This window comes from Cricetulus griseus, chromosome 5 (assembly GCF_003668045.3).
Source record: "Cricetulus griseus strain 17A/GY chromosome 5, alternate assembly CriGri-PICRH-1.0, whole genome shotgun sequence".
Taxonomy (NCBI): Eukaryota; Metazoa; Chordata; class Mammalia; order Rodentia; family Cricetidae; genus Cricetulus; species Cricetulus griseus.
In genome coordinates this window covers 86,155,310-86,182,312 of record NC_048598.1, presented here as the reverse complement: position 1 = coordinate 86,182,312, position 27,003 = coordinate 86,155,310, and the positions used below count along the sequence as shown (strand labels likewise).

The following is a 27,003-nucleotide window of genomic DNA, read 5'->3' as shown; positions in this document are numbered from 1 at the left end:
CGAGAAAAGGAGAGAGGAGGTCACTGGTTGCTTCCCAGCCACTTCTTGGATCATTCAGGTTTGTTTTTTTGTGTTTCCCCCCCCCCCATATCTGACTCCTGAGTTTTTATTGTTAGGGAATAAGTAGATAAACATTTCAGTCTCCTTTTATTAAGACAGAGCAACCACATTTGGTTGCTGCGTGGAACTGCCCTTTCATTACTTAGGAAAGGTCTATAGCTCTAGACAGCTAGGACCTGGAGCCACATCTTTAACTCAATGAACACAGTCTCTTGCTATGCATAAACACCAAGAGATCCTTGGATGTATCATTGTCATCTGAATCTTTTTAAGAGACTGTTACTTTTGAATGAACAACTTTCTGAGGCAAGAAAAATATTGGCAAATGTGCCAAGTCTTAGGGAAAGAATCACAAAATAGTCACAGACATTCAGCCTGCCAGCTGGTCCTGTTATGACAAGTTCCACAGGGCTCCCTACCTTCCTCGGTAATCACCACGAATAAGATGTCTACAGAAATGCTAAGGGCGTACAGAAGGAACAAGCAGCCCTTGTACAATGTCCTACCACAAGCATACGGAAAACAGCCCAGTTCTTTTTCCATTCATTTAACCTTAACCAGACTAGAATGTTAGCTACTCAGAGACTGGCCAGTAACAAACACCTACCGGGGGCTGGAGAGATGGCTCAGCAGTTATGAGCACTGCCTGATCTTCCAGATGACCTGGGTTCAATTCCCAGCACCCACAAGGCAGCTCACAACTGTCTGTAACTCCAGTTCCAGGGGACCTGACACCCTCAGAGAGATATACATGCAGGCAAAACACCAACGCACGTAAAATAGTTTACACACACACACACACACACACACACACACACACACACACACTCACACACACATATACACACATGCACACACACACACACACACACACACACACACAGAGAGAGAGAGAGAGAGAGGAGAGAGAGAGAGAGAGAGAGCCCAACGAATTCAAATTGGTTTAAATAAACTCTGTCAAATATTTACACATAGGCCCTCCAGTTTGGAATATTTTGAACTCTCAGGGAGCTTTTTTCCTAGTGGGTAAATTCCTATCTGTTCCCACTTAGCATACCCTTGGCCCATTCCCCCTAAGCCTCTTTGATTGTGAAACCCCTAAGCTACTTTATAGTAAGGAACTAGCTCAAGCAGACTTGATGCTCAGATCCCAAAGACAGGACTTGTCTGTATTAAAATAATTAATTTTATATTATATGAATCTCAGCTCAATTAAAGAAACAATAACATGGGGCTAGAGAGATGGTTCATCAGTTAATAGATCGTACTGTTTATCCAGAAGACCCAAGCTCAGTTTCCAGCACCCACAACTGCCTGTAACTCAAGCTCTCATAGGCACCAACAATGCTGTTCTCTGTGGGCACCAGCGTACACATGCTCTCCTCTCCTCCCTCCCTCTCTCTTTCTCTCTCTTCCTCTCTCTCTCTCTCTCACACACACACACAAATATAAAATAAAGTAAATATTAAAGAAAAACAAAACCAGAAGCAACTATGAGATGTTTGGGAGAATTCTGAATAGTATCTAGTTCTCTGACACACAGAGGAATTTTGGGTAATATTTTTGGCATGGCAATGGTACTGTGGTTGGGGTTTCAAAGAGTCCTTTAGATAAGTTGCTTTGATTTCACTCAACTTTATTCATGGGTACAATCATGTGATATCTGGTATTTGCTTCAAAATAAATAATCCATGTAGGGTTGAGTGGAGGCAAGAAGTGACTAGTGATAGACCAACCACAAGTTAACTAACTCCTGAGAGTCCATTATATCATTTCCCTACTCTTATATGTGGTTCCATGTAATACAATTTTAAGATTTCTTTTTAAATATAAACAAGAAATCAAGGATTAGGTTGGATTGGTATAGACACTCTAACAATTTGCTGTGTAAAATCAGGGCTAGGCTCTAGACGGAAAATGACACGCGTAAGGACAGTACAACTGCTGTACTGTGCATTTCTTAGAAGAATTCCGTATTGAAGCTTTTGGAAAATGTTGGTTTGAGTGACTGTGATAAAGAGTTTTTTTTTTAATAAAACAAGAATTTGAGATTTTGATTTTAGATTATTAAAGAATTTTAAGGCTGGGTGTGCCCAACCAAACCATCCACTTACTGCTCTCAAGGCTCAGAAAGGGCTAAGTGACTTACCAAACCATCATCTAAAGAACCAAAGCAGTAAGTATTTTTTAAAATGAAGGAAAATACTCTTTTTTTTTTTTTTTGGTTTTTCATGACAGGGTTTCTCTGTGTAGCCCTGGCTATCCTGGAACTCACTCCACAGACCAGGCTGGCCTTGAACTCACAGAGATCTGCCTGCCTCTACCTCCTGAGTGCTGGGATTAAAGGCGTGTGCCACCACAGCCCAGTAAAACAATCTTTCTTAATGACACAATTCAAGCAAACTTCTAGTTTCCTCTCAGACTACTTTTAAACTCATGGATTTGACTTTCCTTACTCATAAATATTAATATATGAAATATACAATTTTGTGCATATTTTCCTAATATAATTCTAAGCATTTTCTCTATTAATTTCCAGTAAAATGATTTGAAATAGATGTTCAACAGTTCATGGCTTTAAGTTTATTAACTGATTCTTCTACAATATGGAATTCATATCATTTTCAACTCTTTATTACTATACATAAAGCTGATATGAACATACTTATATATAAAACTTAATTGCAGTTGGGATTTCTATTAAAAGTCATATTTGGAAAATCTTTAAAGGAACAAAATAGAGTTCAATTTTTCCACTCTGTGGACTGAGCTCATGAGCAGTCACAATGATGAGATATTCCGGAAGGTTGACAGCTATCCTGCTATTATGAGCTAAACAGTCTTTATATGCATAGAGACAGGTAAAGATTAAATTATGCTCTACCTGCTGAAAAGCCTTTTCTGCTTGACGTTCAGCATCGATTACTTGTCTCTCCAACTGTTGCATCTGTAGGTGAGGGAGGGTATAAAATACACAAATATTTATATTTGCCTTTTGGGAAAAGGCTTTAAATCTGACAATGTCATCAATTATTAAAACTAAATAAAATAGTCCATTGGATATGAATTGCAATTAACACATTAAAAAGCACTTGATAATTTAAAAATTGATGGAATGACGAAAGTCTTAACGCTTTTAATAAATTGAAGTCCATTCATTAGTACATATCTTGGTAACTTTGTAAGGGTTGTTTGGTAGTTCATAGCATTGGTACTGTTCATGTTTTCATTCTTCAGTATGGAACTTCATATACCACAGGATGTTCATCAATAGAGAGGAAGTTACTGGTCAATACATACTAAGAACAATAAAAAGTAAGATTTCGAATGCCATATTTGGCGTTTTGGTCAAAAGCCACGATGAAATAACGGAAGCGAGTATTCTCAAAAACTCACTTGGATGGTATATTCAAATCACGGCCAAGACACCCTGTAGTCTTACAGATTGATGGAAGGATATAAGAGACTTATTAAACACAAATACCAAAATAATTACAGAAAGTACAATGTTAAAGGATCCTATGATAATTAAGGGATGTGTAGTTGGTGTTGAATTCACAGCCATGAGGTGAAATTCAAGTCTTTTTCTTGAGCCTGTAGTTGGACCAAGTTTAGAGCGACCTGTGATTGGATCTGTGTTCATTGTCATTCTTCCAGACTGTTGGTTCAGATGCCCAGAACTCATGGTAAACTTCCAACTCTCTGCACCCTTGGGCTTCCCTGGAGGACGAGAGAGAGAGAGCAACAGACAGACAGACTTTCCCAAACACTGTGACAAAGAGATGACAAGGGGGTACAGATTAGGAAAGTGTACACATTTGTTTTTCAAAAGAATGTCAACTACAACAGCTACTTTCTTGCATGTCCTGCTACTCTGTCATTGAAAATTTAAAATATCTTTTTGCTGACAAGGGACACATCTCAGCCCTTTTATGTGGGCTACATCATACCTGGAGGCCTCCAGTAGGTGACCGTGGAAGGAGGAATTGTCCTAAGTAGAGAGTCGGCGAAGAGGCTCAAGGGGCTTCTCGGGGGACCATACAGAGTGTAAAGATCAAGATGTAATTTGGAATTTATCCCTTGATAAGCAGTTGGTAGTCTGCCTGAAATGTGTGGGTGTTGTTGGGTGAGACGCAGAGGATTATGAAGGAAGAAATGTGTTTAATGCATAGCCCATTGAGTACCTCATTCGAGCCGCAATGCCTAATTAACCTGCATCAAGTAATAAAAGGCTGCTGTTCAGATATAGCCATTATGTTTCATGGACTTACTTCCCCAGTTAGAGTAATGATGGCATGTGGACACTGTTTCATGCTTTTCTGGGCTTTTTTTTGCCTCCAAACAATTCAGAAAATAAGACTGGTGAGTAATACAACTGTGCTGTTGAAGGACCTCCTGAAATGTGGCAAGTCTGATGTAAGATGGACAACGTAAGGTAAGCATCAAATACATACTTCAATAACATCTTGTTAGAAAACACTGTAAAAATGAAAGGTATCTCCAAACAAATTTTATACTAATTCCATGTCAAAATACTTGAGATACATTGCATTAAATAAAATGTACCATTAAAATTTATTTCGTTCATGTACCCATTAGAAAAACTCAAGTGACATAGAAAGTTCATATTGTAGTTGTATGCATAATAAAAGCATGGAATATCTGTTGTCATAGAATGTAGCAATTTAAGGATGCAAATGACAGCACTTTCTAAAAGGCAGTATGTTACAGGGATTGAGATTTATCAAGCAGTTGTAAATATTTGGACATGTTTATAGCTATATCCCAAGTGCATTCTCAGGACCTTAGATTGCCTTTACTTTTTGTGAAAATGTTTCAAACATTAAATGAGCTTAAATGCATTTTTACTGAGTTTTTGTTTAATTAGGCATACACTGTACATAAACAATTGGACAAGCACATATCTCTTGAATATCTCTGGAAGTTTCCTTACCAAAACACCTATTCTACTACCAGACACATGGCAAATTCTCCTGGAACTATGCTGACAGTTGTCATCTCTGCAATCCATTTTCAGAGGAACTGTTTTACATCTGCTGCCCTAACCCACTTTTTAAAGGTATTGACTAGATTTCAAGGAGAAACAAATTCACAAAACTTGTTAGTCAAATTTCATTAGTAAAAGAAAAAGAAAAATTTCCGCAGAGACTTATAAATATCATGTATGATTTTTTTTTCCTTGAGAGATATTTGGCTTCTGTGCTAGGTTGATGGCTCAGTGGGTATTGCTATATAAGAGTAAAGGCCTTTGTTCAGGTCCCCAGTATCTACGTAAAGTTGGGCACAGTGCTCCTATGTTGAGATGGGAGACAGAATGGACAACGTCCATAAGATTATGGACCGGCTAGCCTGGTATACCCTAAAGTGAACAAGACACTCCACCTCAAACAAGATGGGAGACAGGGACTGACACCTCCAACCAACCACTGTAGAGCACATCCATCAGCACTTACACAACCATGCACACATACATATCACACACACACACACACACACACACACACACACACACACCACATCACATACATACATCCACACCCACAAAGATTTATTTAAAGTATTTCCTTTGTAGTCATAACAGGAAGGGCAGAATCCAGTCTCTTATTATAAATCTAGAACAAGTCTTCATACACAGTAGATATTGAGTCTTATGAATTATTGATGAAATGACAAAGATCTGTAAGTACCATGTGTATTTCAATAATGGCTGTGATGGCTAATTCTGAGGGCTAATCTGACTGGACTAAGAAATGCCTAGGATAACAGTAAATAACGTGTCTGAAGTTATTTCCAGAGATGGTCAGATCAGAAAGCCTCTGACCTAAAGAATAGATTAAGCCTCTGATAGGTTCATAATTACCATGGCATTACTGGGAGTTAGTAAAGGTAGGTGGAAGATGTAGGCCTAGCCAGAGGAAGTAGGTCACTACAGGATGGGGCGAGTCCTAGAGCCAGTATCTTCTTCCCTAGGTTCCTTCCTGTATTACCTTCCTCTGCTTCCTGACCATCATGGTATCAGAGACTCTGATGCTCAACATTTTCATCCCATGATGGACGTAAACCTCTGAAACTGGACTAAACTAGACCCTCCTTGGAGCTGTTCCCTCACGAAGTTTGTCAAAACAGTAAAACTAAAAATTGACAGTATTATTTTTACCACTGCCAAATAAATGTATTCCTGCTCCTGTGGCACTACATTATTAAGTGTTGAAGGGGATCATTTGTGTGTGAAATCCTTCATGACACAGCACCTTGCAATGCCAGTTTGTCAGTAAAAAATCTAAGAACTTAGTAGTTAATAGTAACCTTGCAAACACCATTTCCATTCTAGAAGAGCTTTATACAGATGCATACCCTCCCTTACTAGAAGGGTATTATACATATGCACACACTCCCTTATACACAAACACACAGCACTTTAGAGTACTTTGATATATAAGAAGGCAAAAATTGTTGCTAGGCATGAAAAGATATATGCATGTATCATTAAACTCAAGGAATTTAAAAAAAAAAACAGTTTCACAGGTCACTTCTAAAGCCAGTTTTATTTAAACATAAAAAGACCCATAAAACATGACGGGAAAAGTAGAAAGGAAAAGGGGGAAAGCCCTAAATTTGGAAGCAAGGGCTAATTTAGAACCCAAATTCCATTACTAATTAAGGATAGGTGATTTCTTTAATATAACAGGTCTCCATTCCTTGTCTGTAAAATGAGATAACCCTTTTTCTAGTATATTTATATCAAAATTAAGTAGGAAGACATCTAGCATAATATTGAATAACTTAATAGGTGTTCAATTTTTACACAGAACACTTTATAGTAGTAAAGTATAACCTCCAATCTCTCTCTCTCTCTCCCCCACACACACAGGAAAACAATCAGGGAGAGGAAGAAAGAGATCTGCCTAAAAACAAGTGATTTTTCTAAATATATATATACATATATAGTAACACATTGATACAGTTAGACACCATATAGTCATTATAAATGTACATAGATTAATAAAATATTATTAAAATATTACATGTGGGATTTGTTTAAATATAACTCTGGGAGCTATAGATCTGTGTACAGATGGATGAATTGGCCCAAGTCGATAAGCATTGAATCCAGATGATACACACATGAGGGCTTACTTTCATGTGTTTTAAAAAATCTCTCAAATAGGGACTTTTAAATATATACATATGTGAAAAAATATCAATGACATATTTAAAGATGAATCAGGTGCTGAGGGTGTAGCTCTGTGGTAGAGTGCTCAGCTAGCATGCAAAAAGGTTTGGGCTGTCACATAAAAAAAGACAAATATAAATCATATATGGAATGATATGAAAATACGTTGTCAGGAAAGTCTGTTTTTAAAAAGTAGTGAATATTTTAATTTTATTCACATAGGAAAAACTCATGTATTTTTTATGGGATGAGATACACACACCAAGGAACTGACTAGCTGTCTATATTTATAACATAGAATTGTGGGTCGTTAAGTAATGGGAGTTAATTCTATTTTAAAAACAATGTAATGGGAGAGTAAAAAGTACCTTACATTGGAAACAATAGCCAATCATAATCGCTGTAACAGTCAAAGGTAATTTTGCTTCTTTAGAGAAAGTAGACAATAAGATGCTAAAATACTTTGTGGACTGAAACATAAATGAATAACATACATAGAAAAAGGACTAAGTGGAGTAGCATCTCAATAGATGGCCAGTGGGTGTTAGTATTCTGGCATCTGTACTGGCCTGTCCCTGGGGTTCTGACAGGACACTACCTCAGCTGCAGCCACTAAGAGCACCACCCGTGCACATTCATTATGTTCCCTTTCGAAAGGGCCCTGCCCACCTCCCATCCTTCTCTCTTTCTCTCCCTCTGTCTCTGTCTCTCTCTCTGTGCCTCTCTCCTCTCTTTCTTCTCTCCCACCCCTCCTGTCCCCAGAAGCCAGTCTCCCCACACCCCTTTCCCCATTTTTATGATCCTTTTCCCTCATAAAAAATCCCTCTGCTTGAACTCTGTCACATGGTGTCTTCTCTCTCGAGCTTCTTTTTAAAAATTACAACAGTGGCTGGGCGTTGGTGGTGGTACATGGCTTTAATCCCAGCTCTGAGAGGCAGAGGCAGGTGGATCTCTGTCAGTTCAAGGCCAGCCTGGTCTACAAAGCTACACAGAAAAACCCTGTCTCAAAAACCAAACAAATTACAACAATGGGATGATGACAGTGACTATTAAGAGGTCAAAATGGTCTTTGCAGCATCACACAGTGAGATGACACTGATAGTCAAGAGCCTGAGCAAATTAACTAGTTACGTAGAGCAAAGTAAGCCCTGAAGCCAATGAAAGGGGACAAGCTGATAAAGATTACAGGAGAGATAGAAAAGGGAAAAATAAAAAGCCAAGAACTGTTCATTAAAAAGAACAATACAGTTGAACAATGCAGTAGGCTGATAAAGCAACAATATAAAAAAAATCTACAAATGATCAATGTCAGAATTCAAAGTAGACATGCCAAAACTTGGGGAAAAAATAACAGAATATCATGAGCAACAATAATTTAACAAAGTGGACGAAACACGTGATCTCTTTTAAGGACATAAAATAGCAAAGATATTTCAAAGAGAAACGTTAGCATAATGGCCTTATACTATCTAAAACCTTACAAAAGGAAAATTCCAAGACTGCATAGCCTTGCTAGTGAATTCAATTCAAGATGTGTAAGAATGACTACAACCTCAAAAAACCCTCTTCCAAGATGATGGTTCCCAGTACACTTTACAAGGCCAGTTATGGTCACATCCAAAGATCAGACTACTATCTTCATGAGTACAATGTCAGAAGTCCTTAATAAAGTACCAATAGATTAAATCCAAATATATACATACAATGACATTAGCATTCTTGACTGTCCTGGCATGTGCAAAGGGACAGACTGCATAGAATTCTAAGACTTAGAACAAGGGAAGGAAACTGAGGAGTACAGAAATTTCTCATCATTATTTGGATTGGTTATATATGTTTACCATATGTATATCAATTTAAGCCCCCCAATTTAAATACCAAATATTTAATCAAATTCTAAAACATATAAAGAAAACATGAAGAAATCCAGCTAATATATGAAAGAATAAACAAAATATTAAAATAAAATCTAAAAAAAAAACAATGTTCATAAGACCAATTTAGACCAAGGGAAAAATTGGACTACTGTGTAAGGAATCTCAGACTATGTTTTAGTGTAGTCAGAGATCAGTTGGGTATAGAATATATTATTAGGAGGATAAAAATTTTTTAAAGAAGTAAGGAGAAATTAAGTAAGAATAAATGAGGTGGAAAATAATTCAAAACTCAGTAGATAGTCTCATACAGTCCTTAAATGTCCTCACCTTGCGGTAGTCTAGTCCCTTCTTTCACTACCTGGGGCTAACCCTTGTGATGACAGGTTACTGTGGAATGATGGACTGTGACTTCTGAGGCTATGTCACAAAAGACAACATGTCTTCCACCTTGAACTTCCTTGGACTACTTTCTGTGTTCTCAGATAGCCCTGCTAAGGAGTCTCCATGCTTAGCAGCTGAGGCTTCCTACCAACACCAACTTTCCAACAGCCATTTGAGTGAACGATTCTGGACCTTCCGGGCTGTCCGACAACATGCTGACTCAGCCACACCAGAGAGATAAGCTAATTGACTCCTACGGCTTCTTACACTTAGAAACTCTACAAGATAATAAATGTCCATAGTGTCTTTAAGTTTGGAGTGATCTGTTAACATAAAATAGTAAAAGCAGAATTAAACTACTCTGAGACTAGAAGAGAAATCATGAACCAAAAAAAAAAAAAGTAAATTTCTATGCACAGGAGGGTAAAAATAGAAATTACCAAATATACACACAGAGGGGGCTTCAGAGTAATGTGGGGTAAGAGAAGAATATAAGGGAGAAAGAAATGAATCACTGTCAGAGCAACATGCTGACATGTGACGGTCATACCCTGAGCCACACATGATCATTTTAACACGGCACGTTCGATTTTTTAAAGATGAAATGAAAATTCAAGAATAGTCTACGAAAAGTTCAAGAAATATCCAATGAGGAGCTGAATATGAAGTTCATTGTTCATGAAGAAGAAATGATGCTGAATGACTTTAAACTACGTAAGATAATTCATATTATGTAAGTGTGCCTAACTTTCAAAAGAAGAAACAATTGCAGGCATTGGAAGAGGAAGACAATTTAGTAATTAACATCACATTTTTTAAAACATATAGACAACATCAACGGCAACCTGGCATACCCAAGACACTCTGCCTATTACCTTTCAGTGGTATAGGCATAGAATACATTTAGGAACTATCTTCCCAGGAGATGGTTTCCTCTTCTTGACATTCAGACAGTGACCTTCAGCGTAGACTAGATGAGGAAACTTAAAGATGAAAAGAAATACAGTGTCTCAACAGACAGAAACAAGTTTGTGTTCAGAAGGTGGTCCAGTTGCTCCTAGTTCGTGAGTACCTTCTCCCTTTAACAGTGGTTGCCGGGCAACTGACTCCATTAGAGTACCATATATCTACTGAGTCTGGACCTGAAGAGATCTGCAGCTGTGACCTGGTTTTAGAATCCTGGATCACCATAAGAAAAGATGCAGCTACCTTCCTACAGAGAACAAAGGGGAGATGGACATATCTTGGACAGTGTCTAGTTATTCCACTACTCTTAACTAAGGTGTCAGGTGTGTGTATATCTTGAACATCCCAGACTCGGCTGTCATGTTAGAATCTTTGCTGACCCCTGGTTCTAGTTTATCTGCCAAGTGAATGCTGTCACATGAGTGGCCCCATTAAATGGCAAATGCAGTCTAAGGATGACCAATAGACCCATGAATAAATGGTTGTTCTTTTAAAGCCACTGCAATCTTTTTTAATTGATAAAAATTATATTAACAGAGCTGGAAAAATGTCTCAGTGGTTAAGCACACACTGCTGTTCCAGAGGAGCCCAGTGTGATACCTAACACCTGTCAACTTTCTGTGATTCAAGCTCCAGGGGAATATGAATCCAGTAGCCTCAGAGGGACCCATACTCAGGTTGAACTACCTACCTACCTACACACACACACACACACACACACACACACACACACACACACACACACAGAGAGAGAGAGAGAGAGAGAGAGAGAGAGAGAGAGAGAGAGAGAGAGAGAATAGAATGCCCAGATTGATAAAGCCACTATCATGGAATAGGCTTTCCCTCCATTTTATGCCGCAGTAGATCACTAAAGCCCATGGTTATCCTACTGAGTGGTATAGATCAGAGATCTGTAAAGACAACGCCTGAATCCCTATGGTACCTCTGATAACCTCGGGTCATCATTCCAATGAAAGCTACTCTCATCTTGACATGCAACCTCTTGCAATGCCGTTTTCTCTTAGCTCTCAGTTCTTACATGTGGAGAAACTAGTGTCCCAGTTTGAAATGCAATCATGAAAATCATCAAGCTTTCCTCAACTCTCCATTCCGTAAACTGTATATGCACAGGCCCCAAATAAACACATTAAAAAGAGCTGCATGTGCTGTTTCTCCCCCTATTTTGAACTTTAAAAAAAATGTTCTCATACAATTCATTTTTATCACGATCTTTCCCCTCTTCCAAATCCTAACCACCTCCCTGATCAACCCACTGTCTCTCTCAAATAGCCAAAACAACAAAAATCAAAACGAACAAGCAAAAGACCAACAAAATGAAACAGAAAAAAAGAAAGGTAGAATTTATTTTGTGTTGGCCAACTATTGCTGGGCATGGGGCCTGCCCAGTAACAATCCACTAGGGAAAATTTAGTTTACCTTTGCCATTGGGTATCAATTGCAAATAGTATGGTGACATATTATTTATGATTTATTAAAGCTTGCCTATGGATTCAGAAAGTCAGCCTCAAGCTATAGAGATCAGGCAATGGTGATACACACCATTAATCCCAGCAGCCAGAAGCTAGGGAGTGGTGGTACACCCCTTTAATCCTAGAACTCAGGATTAAGAAGTAGGCGATCACAGTAACCCTCCTGCCTGCTTCACTGTTCCCTCATTAGTTAGCAATGGAAGCAGAGGCTGAGCCCAGCTCCAGGATGAGAGCAGCTTCCTTCCCTAATGTCACAATGCTCCCACTTCCTGTGTCTTCTGCTGTCCTCACCAGGTCTCTATCCCTCTAGTCTGTATCTAGAGAAGCCTGGCCCCAGATGGGTTTCTCAGACTCCAAGTCTGTTTAAACTACTGTGCAAAAAAGGCTGTGTCAAATGGAACTTGAACTTTGCATAAATAAATATTTGTGAATGCGAAATAAAAGATTATTTAGTCAAAAAAATAAAAGAAGTAGACAATCTCTGTGAGTCCAAGGTCCCCCAGATCTACACAAGATTGATGCAGTCTTAAAGAGAAACAGCTCACACAAAGATGATCTCAGCACCTGGGATCACACACCTTTAATCCCAGCACTACAGGGGTGTAAAAGATAGGAGCAGGGTCTTCAGTAGTCAGTATCAGGCATTCGTTCTCCAGCCACATTGAGGATAGGAGACACTGAAGTCTCAGGATTCTCCAACCACGCTGAATAGAGGTTACAGTCTGAGGTTTGGTGGAGCCAGGATCACCTTTCATTCTGAGGTAGTGGTAAGAGCTAGTGACCAGCTGCTTTGCTTTTCTGATCTTCAGCTTGAAGCTTGAACCCCAATGTCAGTCTCTGAATCTTTTCATGTTACAAAATAGCTTTTGGTTGGGGTTGGGACCCCATGTCTACTTTCCTTCTCTCAAACAAATGCTTTTTTTTTAAGTTTAAAAATACCAGTTTAAACCATTAGGATACATTCCAGGCTAAATATATGATAAACTATTGATGAGTCAATGGCAGGTTAATGTCAAAAGAATTTTCTTTATTAAAAAGAACTTTATTTATTATGTGTATGCATGTGTGTTTATATGTGTGAGTTTATATGCACCACATGCATGTGGGTGTCCACAGAGGAAGGAGGATGCTGGATCCCATGGAACTGGAGTGACAAGAAGTCATGAGCTGCTTGATGCAAGTGATGGATACCAAACCCAAGCATCCTCTGCCAGGGTTCTTGACTACTGGATCATCTCTTTAGCCCTTGACCACTGGACCATCCTCTCCAGATCTTGACCACTGGGCCATCTCTCCAGCCTTAAAGAGTTTTCTTGAGAGATAATCTGTACTTTTTCCTTTTTATGCCCATGCTGAGGAGATGACTCAGTGAGCAAAGTGTTTGCAGTGCAAGAGTGAACACCTGAGTTTGGATCCCTAGCATCCACATAAAAACTGGGTGTGTGGCCTGGGGAGGCTTCCCAGACTTTGTTGGCCAGATAGAAACAGAACTACTGAGTTTCAGGTTGAATGAAGAGGCCAGTTAAAAAAAAATAAAATAAAAAAGACAGAAGGTGATAGAGAAAGCTGATGTTGACCTCTGCCATCCACCTGCATGTGGGTGTGTGTTCTTGCAAAGCTATGGTCTGTTCTTGCAAAGCTATGGTAGCCCAGTGTGTTGCTGTGGGTGAATTATTCTCCAAAAGAAAGATCTTCAGTTGTATTACTCATCTTACCCAATGTGGTTCTACCAAACCCTTTTCCACCCCACCCCCACCTTTCGAAGCCAGTGGTTTTGTGGTAACACTGAAAAAAACTACTAGTTTTCCCGAAGACAGACAGGACAGCTGAAGTCTTTCTCGTTGCCTGGCATCTTTCCATTCTATGGTTTTGAATGGGTTTAACATTTAGCATCTTCTCATTTACAACAGCGTTACCGAAATTCCAAGACCCAGTTTTTGTTTTGGAAATACATTCAGTTCCTGAAGAGCGCTTTCTGGCAGACAAGTGGCTGCCGGCCATCCTAAGGGTTTCTTTAGCTCCTTAAAGCCTTCCTACCATTCTGGATCCCCTCTCCTTCCCTCACCAGCCTCCCTACCACACCAGGTTCTTAGCTAATCATTGGCCAGCTCTCCAAAGTCCCTCATCATACTCCAATTCCTCAGCTCCCCAAAGTCCCTTGTCACACTCCAATTCCTAAATTTATCATTTATGATGCTAGTTGTCGGAGTTTAATTAAGGAGTTGAGCTTTAAGTGATGCTACTGTCTGAGTCTTAAGTGTCCCCTAGACATCCATATTATACATATTTGCTCTCCAGGATGGTGCTAAAGGAACTTGATAGTCAAGACTTCAGGAGGTGGGGCCTCAAGCAAGGTCTATAGATGGAGTATGCCCTTGGGAGAGAGGAGGGGACCCTGGCCATTTCCTCTTCCTTCTATTTGCTCTCTAGCCATGAGGGGAGCCATTTTTCTTTCCCACAATCTCCAGCCATGATGTGTAGCAACAGGACTAGTGATGGACCAGAACTTCCATAACAAAGAGCCTGATGACATTCTCTTCCCAAGTCAGTTGTCTTAGGTATTTACTAAAGTGGTAGGAAGGTCACCAGCAACACGAGCAGTCACTTAACTAGAAATCCAGTCTCTAACTGTCATAACCACCACAGGGTGAGAAAGGACCAGAGTAGAGGAGAGAGAAAAACAAGTTATATATGTAATAATTTCAAATATATCTAAAGAGACACTTCAAGATGATAGGGTCAGGCATGGTGGCACACGCTTTTAACCCCAACACTCAGAAGAAGCAGGCAGACCTCTGTGAGTTTGAGGCTAGCCTGGTCCACATAGTGAGTTCCATGATAGCCTGTCTCAAACAAATAAAATGTTTCAAAGATGTTGAAAATAAAAGGATGGAAAACATACCAAGAACATTAAAAACAATATCAAATAATAGAGATTTTTGTGCCAGAGTTTTCTGAGTAATAAATAGGATCAATTATAAACAGAATAATCCAAAGAATACTTCAAGAAAACGTAACAATCCCATGTGTGCCAACATCAAAACATAAACGGAAAGGCTGGGGTGAAATTTAGTGATAGAGCAAATGTTTACCAAGTGCAAAGCCCTGGGTTCTATCCTCACAGTCCTGGGAGAAAACTTTGTGTGTGTGTGTGTGTGTGTGTGTGTGTGTGTGTGTGTGTGTGTGTGTGTGATGTGTAAAACTATGTCACAAAAGGTTTTATTTTAGTTCGAATATTCTTAGAAGTCAAACTAATGATTGTGCTTAAAGAATAATTTCCAAGGCAACGGTTCTCAACCTTCCCGATGCTGCCACCCTTTAATACAGTTCCTCATGCTGAGGTGACCCCAACCATAAAATTATTTTCATTGCTACTTCATAACTGCAATTTTGCTACTGTTGTGAATCATAATGTACATATCTGTGTTTCCAGATGGTCTTAGGCAACCCCTGTGAAAGAGTCAGTTGACCCCCAAAGAGGTCGTGACCCACAGGTTGAGAACCACTGCTCTAAAGAACTATCCTGTTGCTGGGCGTTGGTGGTGCATGCCTTTAATCCCAGCACTTGGGAAGCAGAGGCAGTTGGGTCTCTGTGAGTTCAAGGCCAGCTTGGTCTCCAGAGCAAGTGCCAGGACAGCCTCCAAAGCTACACAGAGAAACCCTGTCTCAAAAAACCAAAAAAAAAAAAAAAAAAAAAAAAAAACAAAAAAAAACAAACAAACAAACAAAAAAGAACTATCCTGTTCAGATTTCCTATCAAACGATTAAACAATTCATTTAATTCACAAACGTGGCTTCTCTGTTTACTTTTATATTTATCAAACATATAAATATACAAACACATCAAGTAATTCCAAAAGGTTTATTGATACAGTGGACACTTTTAGCCAATTCTTTTCATATTTTCATATTTGCCTTCGTATTCCAAATTGCATGCTTCTATTTCTGTGGGCCTTCTCTTTTAAAAATGATTTCCTACTTGTTTCCTTAATGGGAAAATGAAAATTAGTACTTTATTAAAGCATATTTCGAGATCCTTATTACCGCTGCTGGTTATGAGACCACAACACACATCAGACATGTGACTGATAGGAAGCTCAGCCGCATATTAACCACAGGGACAAACCTTTACTACAGGCTTTTCTCTTAGGACTTGTTTGTTTACACAGTTCGTAAGAAGCACTTTCCAATAGGCACACTCCAAATTCCCACCACTGATGGGGGGTGTTCTTCTGTATATATGTATCTCTTATTGGTTGACGAATAAAACACTGTTTGGCCAATAGCCAGTAGAGGCAGGAAGATAGACGGGACTAGGAGACGAGGAGAATTCTAGGGAAGATAGGCAGAGAGAGGCACCTCGAGGAGACACCATGGAGAGACCAGGAGGATAGGATGCACCAGGCATTCTCTAGTAAAATAAGGCCATGTAGAAATACATAGATTAGTAGTTATGGGTTAATAATTAAGAGAGAGCTGGCCAATAAGAAGCTCTAGCCATTGGCCAACAGTTTAATAATTAATTAAAATTTTTGTGTGCTTATTTGGAGCTGAAGCGTCGTCGGGACCTGGCTGGACAAGAAAACTCCAGCAACACACCACTGTATCAATTACCATTCAAGGTGCTCACTCATATCTTGGCTTTCAATCTGAAGGGACCAGCTGCCCCTTTCAGCAGCCATGACAGTAACATGTGCTTGCCATGACCTTGCCTTGGTCACTAAGAGGTCAGATGCCTGCCTCATGGCAAGGAACCAATCAGAAGTTAGCTGGTAGCACTATGCTTTACAGCTCTGAGTGTGCTTTACAGACAAGTGCACAGCAATGACGCACAGAGCATAGCAACCGCCCTGGGAGGGCCTATGGGCCATAACAACCAATTGGCCAATCAACACAGGGCAAGCCCTCCAAGCCTGGAGGCACACCAATCCTGAGCCTGTGCGTAGCCCTAGACACTCCCCTTACGCTGCCCTACAAGATCTCTCGGCAGCCGGTTCGAGCTGTCTTTGCTGGCCGTCTGCCATGACAGGTGGGTGAAAGACTCGAGCTAACATGGGGTTAGCTCATTAAACAACAATAAAGCCTCATGCAGTTTGCAGCAAGTTTTCGAATCCGCCTGGTGATTGGGGTGACCGAGGTCCTGGGCTGGGACCCTGGAGGCCTGAGTTTTCTGGGGGGTCTAACAAATCCATTTCTCTTGAAGCTGTACCCTACACCTCTGGCATGCCAGTGTAACTTCTACCTTATTATTCCGTATATATTTTTCTTTTATTGGTTGGTGAATAAAACACTGATTGGCTAGTAGCCCGGGAAGAAGTATAGGTGGTACTATCAGACAAGGAGAATTCTGGGTAGAGGATGAGTGAGAAGTGGGGGGGTGGAGACATGCCATGTAGCAGACAAAGGAGTAACATGATAGATTACGGGTAAGCCACAGCCACGTGACAATGCGTAGTTTAATAGAAATGGGTTAATAATTAAGAGAGGGCTAGCCAGTAAGAAGCTTGAGTGATCAGCCAAACGATGTATAATTACAATAAGCGTCAGTGTGTTTATTTGGGGCTATTCGGCCATGGGACAGGTGGGAAAAAAGCAACAACTACAGCTACCCCCTGCCCAGGCCCATCTGTCTTCCTGGGAAGATCCTTCAGTTTGCTTTTAGCCCAGATCGTCTGCTTCCCATACCCTCCCTGTCTTCTGGAGCCTTAGTTTACTTCTTGCTTTGAATGGAACACATTCTACTGAGATCCCTCAGGAAGGTCACATGGGATCTTGCACTAATTAAAAATATCCTTATTAACTCTCAAACAAAATTCATAGCTGGGAGGAAGATGGTTCAGCAGATAAAGGCACTTTGAAGTCAAGTCTTTTGTCCCGGAATTCCACATTATTAAAAGATAGAAGTAACTACTGCAAGCTGTCTCCTGACCTCTACTCATGCACCATGATACATTACATGCGTGTGTGTGTGTGTGTGTGTGTGTGTGTGTGTGTGTGTGTGTGTGTGTGTGTGTGTGCTGCCTATCTGTGCAAACACACACACATACGCACACACCAATTTTTTTTTAATTTAAAAATGCATGGTGGGTGGCCGGGTGGTGGTGGCCACACGCCTTTAGTCCCAGCACTGGGGAGGCAGAGGCAGACGGATCTCCATGAGTTCGAGGCCAGCCTGGTCTATAAGAGCTAGTTCCAGGACAGGTTCCAAAGCTACACCGAGAAACCCTGTCTCGAACACCTCCCACAAAAAAAAAAAAAAAATGCATGGTGGGCTTTAGAAGAGAATTCTGTTCCATTATCTTGTAGTGCTTGCCTTTGAGAAGCTTGAAAGGCTTCTAGGTAAGTAACCTGTTTGTTTCTCCCTGAAAGTGTGATGCACAATGATGGAGAGCACAGCCTAGAGCAAGGCTTTGAGAGTCCTGAAGGCCAACAACTCCTTAAAGCCCTGCAAAGACCTGGAAGAACATGTATCATGCCGAGAAACTGGGGGTGTTAGTGGGAGATACATGGCTGCTTAGACATCCTTATTCTCATATGCCAAATGTCCATCAACTGGGCTGGAGGGATAGCTTAGCCGTTAAAGGCTAGGCTCACAACCAAATGTCCATCAACTAAGCATTTATTTCCTGTAAAAAACTTAACAACTTTCTTCCCTTACTGACTTGAATAAATTGTTTGGAGTGTATTCATCCAACAACTGTAACATTTACGATCTCTCAGCAGTCTCTTACCCACTTACCAGACAACAAAGTTGATAGTGGACCAGCCTGCAGCCATGTATACACAGCTGCCAGACAAGTTCACAGATGTCCCATTCTTAAATGTAAACAGACCACCAAAGATTAGCCAACATGTGAGAAAAGCTTGCATCTCAGAAAAGAAACAGCTGTAGAAGGAGGAAAATAATCTCAGAGGAAAGAAAGATAATGAAAGGAATGTTTTAGACGTGTTAAGAATGTTTAAGAACCAAGAAGTTCCAAATACGTCATTTCTCTCTCAGGTACCACGTGAAGCAGAAATTGTTCCTGATAAAATACAGGGAATTGTGTTTAAAATGAGTTTGCTTTGTGCAGAATTATGCTTCTAGTCAATAATGGTATTGGCCTTTGGTCTTTATATCCCAGCTCCCTGGTGTTCTTCATTGAACCACAGCTGCACATAAACTACCCACACTATGTAGAGTAATACAGAACCATAGGAAAAACAGTCCAAACATAAGACCACAAAGATTGCAACTGGAAAGCCTTGGCATTTATTTCTAGGGACTCTTTGTGTTGGTTTGAATGAGAAATGACCATCATTGTCTTGAACACTTGGTCTCCAACTAGTGCTGCTGTTTGGGAAGGCTTAGGAGGTATGGCCTTGCAGAAGGATGCCTGTCACCGAGAGCAGGTTTTGAAAGCTTATAGTTACTCTCTACTTGAAGTTCACTCTCTCTTCTTTGTGTCTGCAGACTAAGATGTGAGCTCTCAGCTTCCTGTCCCTGCCACCATGCCTGCTGCTTGTTGCTATGACTTCACGCCACCATCGCGTTCTTACGACACTGGAACCATAAGCCAAATAAACTCTCTCTTCCCAAAGTTGCCTTTGGTCATGATGCTTTATCACAGCCACAGAAACATGACCAATAAAGTAACCTTCACTCATGCCACTAGTCATGATAGAGAGAATTAAGTGTGTGTGATGTATGTGCTTGTTTGTATAAGTGTGTGTGTGTGTGTGTGTGTGTGTGTGTGTGTGTGTGTGTGTGTGTGTGTGTATTTTCCTCAACTGTTTTCCATCTTATTTTTTTTAAATAGGGTCTCTTAATGAACTTAGAGCTTACTGATTGGCTAGGCTGCTTGGTCAGTGAGCTCCAGGGATGTGTCTGTCTCTGGTGTCCCCACCTGAAACTTTTTTTTTTCTTTTTCTTTTCTTTTTTCTTTCTTTCTTTTTTCTTTTTTTTTTTTTTTTTTTTTTTTTTTTTTTGAGACAGGGTTTCTCTGTGGTTTTGGAGCCTGTCCTGGAACTAGCTCTTGTAGACCAGTCTGGTCTCGAACTCACAGAGATCCGCCTGCCTCTTCCTCCCAAGTGTTGGGATTAAAAGTGTGTGCCACCAACGCCTGGCCACCTGAAACTTTTATATGGATGCTGGGGATCCAAATTCTGGTCTTCATACTTACACAGCAAGTGATTGACTAATAACCATCTTCCCAACAGGAAGAATTTCAAGTGATATATTTTCAGGGAACTTATCACAGATAGAATAGAGGGATAGAGACACAACCCAGTGTGCTTACATTTAAAATCTAATAGTTTTAGCACTCTGGCGCCTCCCCTACCTCTCTCTACTGGGTATATTTACATAATAATAGCTGAGACAAAGATGATGGTGGTAACTAATAAAACTTAAGAAATGTTTGCTGAACAAAAGGAATGGTCAAGTTTTCAAAAAGACTTAAAATTGAGAATATAGTTTTACAGAAACGAAATTGCTACTATTCACAATTTAAATCACTGACCATAAGTACCTAACATTTCACGTTGCATTAATACAAACACATACATTAAATCTATTCAATAAAGCATAGAGCACTTTAAAGCCAGTTCAAACACACTAAACCAACAGGCAATACTTTAATTCTGAGTATTTCTTTTCAAAGTCCTTTAGCTGGGAAATAACTTTGTAGAACGCTTGAAACTCACAGTGTACACTCACACTGCATTTTACTTTCTTGGTGTAAACCATAATGTAATCCTTAGTCCAAGTCTACCCAGCACATACTAAGCCAGTATGAAATAATCATTTGACCCAGAGAAAGTTTTACTAAAAATACAGCTAAACATTTTATAAACTGGCATCAAATTCTAAGCCTTGTACTTGACTTATTATTCAGAAAATGTTCTCTGTAATAGCAGTGAACTTAGCAACAAGCAGCAGACAAGAACTTGCCATTGAACTTGGATCATAATACTACCACACAAATACTCAGTGATTCTCTCTGTTACAGGCCCTGTGAACAAATAACATTGTCCCACAGACTAATCCAGGCAGAATAATGTGGACATGATTCTCCAGCAGGGGCTTTTCTGGGTTTCCCCATGGATAGCCCATGAAAGACTATCATTAAACACTTTTATTTTTTCTCATAGTATTACCTTCAGCCAACAGCCCCCATAAGTGGCATTTAAAATAGCCTACAAGGTCTTACTGTTATATGTGGAATTTCCAGTCATCATTGTGCATCCTGAGGTGGGCTAAGAGAGTAAGTGGATGGACATCTGATTTAAATAGATTTCTGGCAGGACTGTCCTGGAATGTTGTGTAAAGGAAACACATGCTCTGATGTCCAGTGACTCTTCAGTCCTGGGAGAAGGTCTGAACTGCTTCAGAGGCACCAGAGTCAGTTACCATGGTGATGTCCAAAGGAAAAACTGCTTCATATTTTCTTTTCTCTTTTCACTGAGAAACTAATTCACAGAAAGTAACATTTCACTTTAACTTAAAAAGGAACTTGAGTTTTTCCTCCCTGCCTCAGAACACTAACTTGTAAAGGAGGGGACTACTTATATCTCAGCTTCCCTGAAGAGTTTATATTTGGCATACTAAGGATATTTCCAACACCATTCCTTAAATTCCTTTAAAGACCTCTCCCATTTACTGCAGCACTTGCCCAGGACTTCAATAAGGCCTTTTATTTTTTTCTTCACAAGCCTAAATATTCAAAGTTACTTGAAAACTGTGGTTTAAAAAAGAAGGTACAAAAAGTCTTTAAGAAAAAAAACCTCACATATTCTATTCATTTACATATCTGGAATCCATATTTAATTATAAAAAATACTCTGCCACCATCTCACACTATTTCCTTAAAAATATTCAGAAATACACCCGTCGATAGTGGTGTTTACCTTTAATCCCAACACTCAGGAGGCAGAGCAGGCAGATCTCTATGAGTTCAAGGCCAGTGTGGTCTGCAAAAGAGTTCCAGGACAGCCAGAACTGTTACACAGAGAAACCCTGTCTTGAAAAACCAAAACAGAAAAAAATTAAAAATAAAAAAAAAGAGAAACCAAAACAGACCAACAAAAATTCAAGTCTCCCTGCAATTAACACGAATAATCTATTCACAGAGATGCAAGAGAGGGTAGGGATTTAGCTCAGTGGCAGAGCTCTTGACTAACCAGACAATGCCCTCAACACAACAGGGAAGGAGGAGGATAGGGGAAGAGGGGAGAAGGCAATAGTGGGTTATCTCTTTGCACCAAATACTCCATTAGTTGCCTGCCGACCAATCTGAAAGGTGCATGATTCGATGGCAGCTCTGCCATTTGTTAATTGTGAATAACTGTTTATTCTAAACCCCAATGCTATGATCTGTAATTTAGAGACAAGGACAATTACCCCCATAGGGTTCCTATGGGGGTTTAAACTAGCTTAATGCCACAGTTTTTAAAGCTTGGGAACCACAGTTAGCACTCGAAGTTGGCTGCTTCTGTGCCACAGACAATAAAACAAAGCTAAGAACCACAACTGTTCCAGGAGAAAGCTGGCTACAGTTTCTGGCAAAGAGCTAAAGAAACAAATTGGTATTCTCTCAAGAATCTTTAGCCTTGGGGCTGTACCCATGTGAGGAGAAGGTGTGGAGAACTATGGGGAGGGGTAGCTCCGAGTTTGCTGGTCCCAACACATAGCCAAGGCTGTGGACCCGACTCGTCTCAGGAATGCAATGTTTGACTCAGTCTGGCACTTACCAACAATGCAATAGGGCTTGCTTTGAAAAATATGTACCATTACATAAATGGTTATTACTGCAAACATATATACAACTAATACACAGTGATGGATTTCTTTGTTGCATGATGGAATAGAAGAAAGAACAGAAGAGTGGGCAGATAGACCAGAGGAAGCAACATGGGGGTGACAGACAAATCACTTTAGGCTTCAAAGACAGAAAATCTGGGCTTAAAAGTTGGTTCCATCGCTTTCTTTTTGGTATGAACTTGGGCAAGCTAAATACCTTTTTGTGCCTAAGTATCCTCTTGTGTCAACATGGATGATATTAGTATCTACCTCACAAAATTATTGGGAAGATTAAATATATATGTCACTTAGGATACATACTGGCCATAGTAAGCACTAATTTTCTAATTCATAGAATGGAGACAAAATCCATAACTTCACAAGTTGTTAGATGAATTTAGTATATTATACCAATAAAATATTTACCACATGGTAACTCAATAAATATTTGGCATTTTTATTAAAACATAGATGGATAGCAAAATACTTTTTTAAACCTGAGAAAAATACTTCATAATGGAATGTAACAAAAAACACTGTGAAGGTCTTTAATTTTAATGTTGAGGGTGTTTACTAGGAAACCATGAGTAATTGGCACATAGTCATTTTCCAATGTGTAAAATACACATAAATGACTGCATCTCTTAGATCTTCCAAAGGCCTAAATCCAGAGTATAAAAGAGAGGAGGAAAAGAAGCAGAAGGAGGAGGAGGAGAAGGAGGAGGAAGAAGCAGAAGGAGGAGGAGGAGGAGGAAGAGGAGGAGGAGGAGGCAGGAGGAGGAGGAAGGAAGAAGAAAGAAGAAGTAGAAGCAGAAGCAGAGGAAGCCACAACAATTTTGAATTAATGCTCCCTTTAATGCTCATTCACTGAAAAAAGAGTAAATAAAATAGCAATAATCAAAAAAGCAAAGGCAACAGCTGGGAGGTGTTCCACACACGTTAGCCACAGGGAAGTAACTAATACAGCTACATAAAAATCAGTGTCTCAGTGGTTGGGGGGTCATAGAAAACACTAAATAAATCACTTTTCAACATGAGGAATGATTTTTATATTGAAGGGAGGGAAAAAATTACACTCCACAGATGACAATTAGCTTTGAATTAAACTTCCCTTAGCTATAAACTGGAGTCTTTTCAAGCTTTAATTTTTATCCTAAAATTAACACATAGACCACTTTAACATTGGTGATGCATTCCGCAGAGCCCGGCACTGGGTCACTGTGAAGCAGGCTGGACAGAGTCACTTTATTCTCTCTACCTAAAAGAAGCTAAGAATGAAATGAGGAAGGCTCCAATAAAATGATGTTTTACTGGATTTTACTAGGACACTTCCAAGGAATTCTTGGCCAACAGGAAAGAAAGATGTAAGGCTTTTATGGAGAAGTGACACATGGACCAGTTTGTATCCCAAAATAATGTGAACTAGAGTTTAAAACAATACCTGTAAATTCTTCTGGTCAGTTACCAGGGTTATCACTCATCTATCTGTCTAGGTAACATTATCTAGAAATATGAGAAATATGTGTTGATTTTAAACTCTCTAGAATATACAATAAAAGAGCAAAAAGAAATATATAATATTGTTCATTTAACTCAATATCCAAAATATTGTTGACACATTGTCTTAGGGTTACTATGATTTCGATGAAACACCATGCATGGCCACAAAGCAAGTTGGGGAGGAAAGGGTTTATTTGCCTTACACCTCCACACTGCTGTTCATCACTGAAGGAAGTCAGGACAGGAACTCAAACATGGCAGGATCCCAGAGTCAGGAGCTGATGCAGAGGTCATGGAGGGACGCTGCCTACTGGCTTGTTTCCCCTGGCTTGATCAGCCTGCTTTCCTATAGAACACAGGGCCACCAGCCCCAGGAAAGCACTACCTACCATGGGCTGGGCCCTCCCTATTGATCACTAATTGAGAAAATGCCTTGCAGCTGGATCTCATGGAGGCACTTCTTCAACTGAGGTTCCTTCCTCTCTGTTGACCCTAATTTGTCAAGTTGACACATAAAACCAGCCAGTACACCCAGTCAGTATAATAATTATTGCTGAACTGTTTTATCTTTTCATAAAAAAATTTGAAACCCACAGTGTATTTTACATTTGCAACATTCTTCAGTTTGAACGAGCCGAGTGGAAATGTTCCATAGTCACACATGGCACATAGGTATCTGTGCTGATTGGTCTTTGTCAACATGACATAAACCGTGTCTGGGAAGAGGGAGTCTCGAGTCTCAGATTGGCCTGTGGAGGCATTTCCATGCTTTTTGATTAATGTGGGGGCTGAAGGTAATTGTGGGCAGTGCCACACTGGGAAGGTGGTCCTGGTAATTGTAAGAAATGTAGCTGAACATGAGGCTGAAAGCAAACCAGTGTGGCATTCTACAGTTCCTGCCTCGGCATCTGCTTGAGTTCCTGGGTGATGGAGGGTGATCCAGACACAATTGCCAAATAAGCCCTTTCCTCCCCAAGTTGCTTTTGTTCATGGTATTCATTATAGTATTAGAAAGGAAAGTAACAGGATATTATATCAGAAGGCAGAGTCTAGAATCCAAGTTCCCAGCAATTAAGAGACATGGGCTGTTTTGCTTACAGAGATAACTGTGACATAGATATAGATATAGATAGATAGTAGATAGATAGATAGATAGATAGATAGATAGAGGATATAGAGACAGAAATGGATATACAGATATATATAAAAAAACAATCCCTCTGGTAAAAATTCTAATTACATTACTAGAATTATTAATAGAAGGCTCTGACTGTACTGAATTCAATTCTAGCCCAAATGATAATTTTGTAACATATGGTTAGTAGAAATTTCTAAGCAGACATGTACTTTTAAATATATTATAAATACATTTTACTATCAAAAAGAGTTTTCTCCTATAATTGCTTTTAAATTATTTTTTGTTTGTTTTGTTTTATTGAGACAGGGTCTGGCCGTTTAGCTCAGGCTAGCCTTAAACTTGCTTAATGCTGGGATAACAAGCTGGTGGCACCATAGTTGGCTTAAAATTATATCCTTCAACAGGAAGTGGATCAAAATACTATTAAATTCCTTTAATAAGTCAAATAAATTATAGCTTTCTCTTTGTAATGAATGAACTCTGTCTTCATCAAACATGTAGTATTCCCAAATTCCACTAGTACTCACAAATAAATGTTTTGTTTGTCACATATTTGGTGAAACAATGTCAAATGTGGCCTCAAATGCTTCATAAAAGTTAAACTATATTCATTATTTTTAGAATGTTTGACTCCAGGAGTAATGGGATTACCTAGTATATACAAAACAGGGACCCATGGGGCTATCAAGTTGGCTCAGTGGTTAAGAGTACTGGCTGCTCTTCCAGGGGTCCTGAGTTCAATTCCTAGCAACCACATGGTGGATCACAGCCATCTGATGTACTCTTCTGGCATGTAGGCTCTATATGCACCATATACATAAAATAAATAAATCTTTAAAAAATATTTTTAAAAAGACAAAAAACAGGGATTCAGCAACTGACAGTAACCCAAGTTGGGGGGAGGAGCTTACTTTCTCTGCTAAGAGCTCTCGAATCTTGCTTGCTTGAACTCGGAATTTCATGAGTTGAGACTCCAGAAGTACACATCGTTCTTTCCAATCTACCGGGCCTTCTGGCTCAGAGATCTCTGCCATATTTCTTCTAGAAAGAAAGAAAACAAACAGTTAAGCACACACATTTGCATTGACGATAATGCAAGAAATGCCTCCACGTACCATTGAATGCCATCCACAGACAAGTTTTAAGAGTCTACCCTGGTGGGGGCCCTCACTATCCCTGGGGAGGAATGGGAGGGTGAGCTGGGGGGGAAACATGGGAGGCTGGGAGGGTGAGGGAATGGGGGATGGATATATAAATATGAGTAGTAATTAAAGAATAAAAAATATTTTTATGAAAAAACATATATACAAAAAAAGAGCTTACTCCAAGGCCAGCACTTGCTACAGTTTGCAAAAACTAATGACAGACAAGAAGCCAGTGCTGGAAGCCACACCCAGATGCTTAACTCTGGAAGCCACCCCAGATGCTTAATTCTGTATCAGTTTACCCATCGGGGGAAAAAGGCAGATGCTAGCAATCACAGGCTTCATGGACATGCTATGAGGGATAAATGAAATAATGCTGCTTCCAATACAATGTTAGCACAGCCCAGAGAGACTGTTGAATTTTTAATTCTACCCAACAGGTAGGACTTTGTTATCTTTTATGTATTTTAT

The 27,003-nt window shown here is 39.7% G+C and overlaps 2 protein-coding genes across 3 annotated transcripts in view; one reads left to right on the top strand and one right to left on the bottom strand.

Annotated features, from left to right (window-relative positions):
• Plekhh2 (pleckstrin homology, MyTH4 and FERM domain containing H2) overlaps positions 1-26,421 on the bottom strand; it is a 92,998-nt gene extending 66,577 nt beyond the window's left edge. For both annotated transcript variants that reach the window (XM_035445347.1, XM_035445348.1), the window contains exons 1-2: positions 26,299-26,421; positions 2,945-3,007 (exon numbers count right to left, since the gene is read on the bottom strand). In XM_035445347.1, the coding sequence (XP_035301238.1) occupies positions 2,945-3,007; positions 26,299-26,421 (186 nt within the window). The remainder of the gene's footprint in view (positions 1-2,944; positions 3,008-26,298) is intronic.
• Positions 3,624-4,494, top strand: C1galt1c1l (C1GALT1 specific chaperone 1 like). Its single transcript, XM_027418063.2, is given in 4 exon segments — positions 3,624-3,628; positions 3,841-4,093; positions 4,095-4,268; positions 4,270-4,494. Coding segments are annotated over 4 exon segments (657 nt in total).
• Positions 26,422-27,003: the final 582 nt, after the last annotated feature.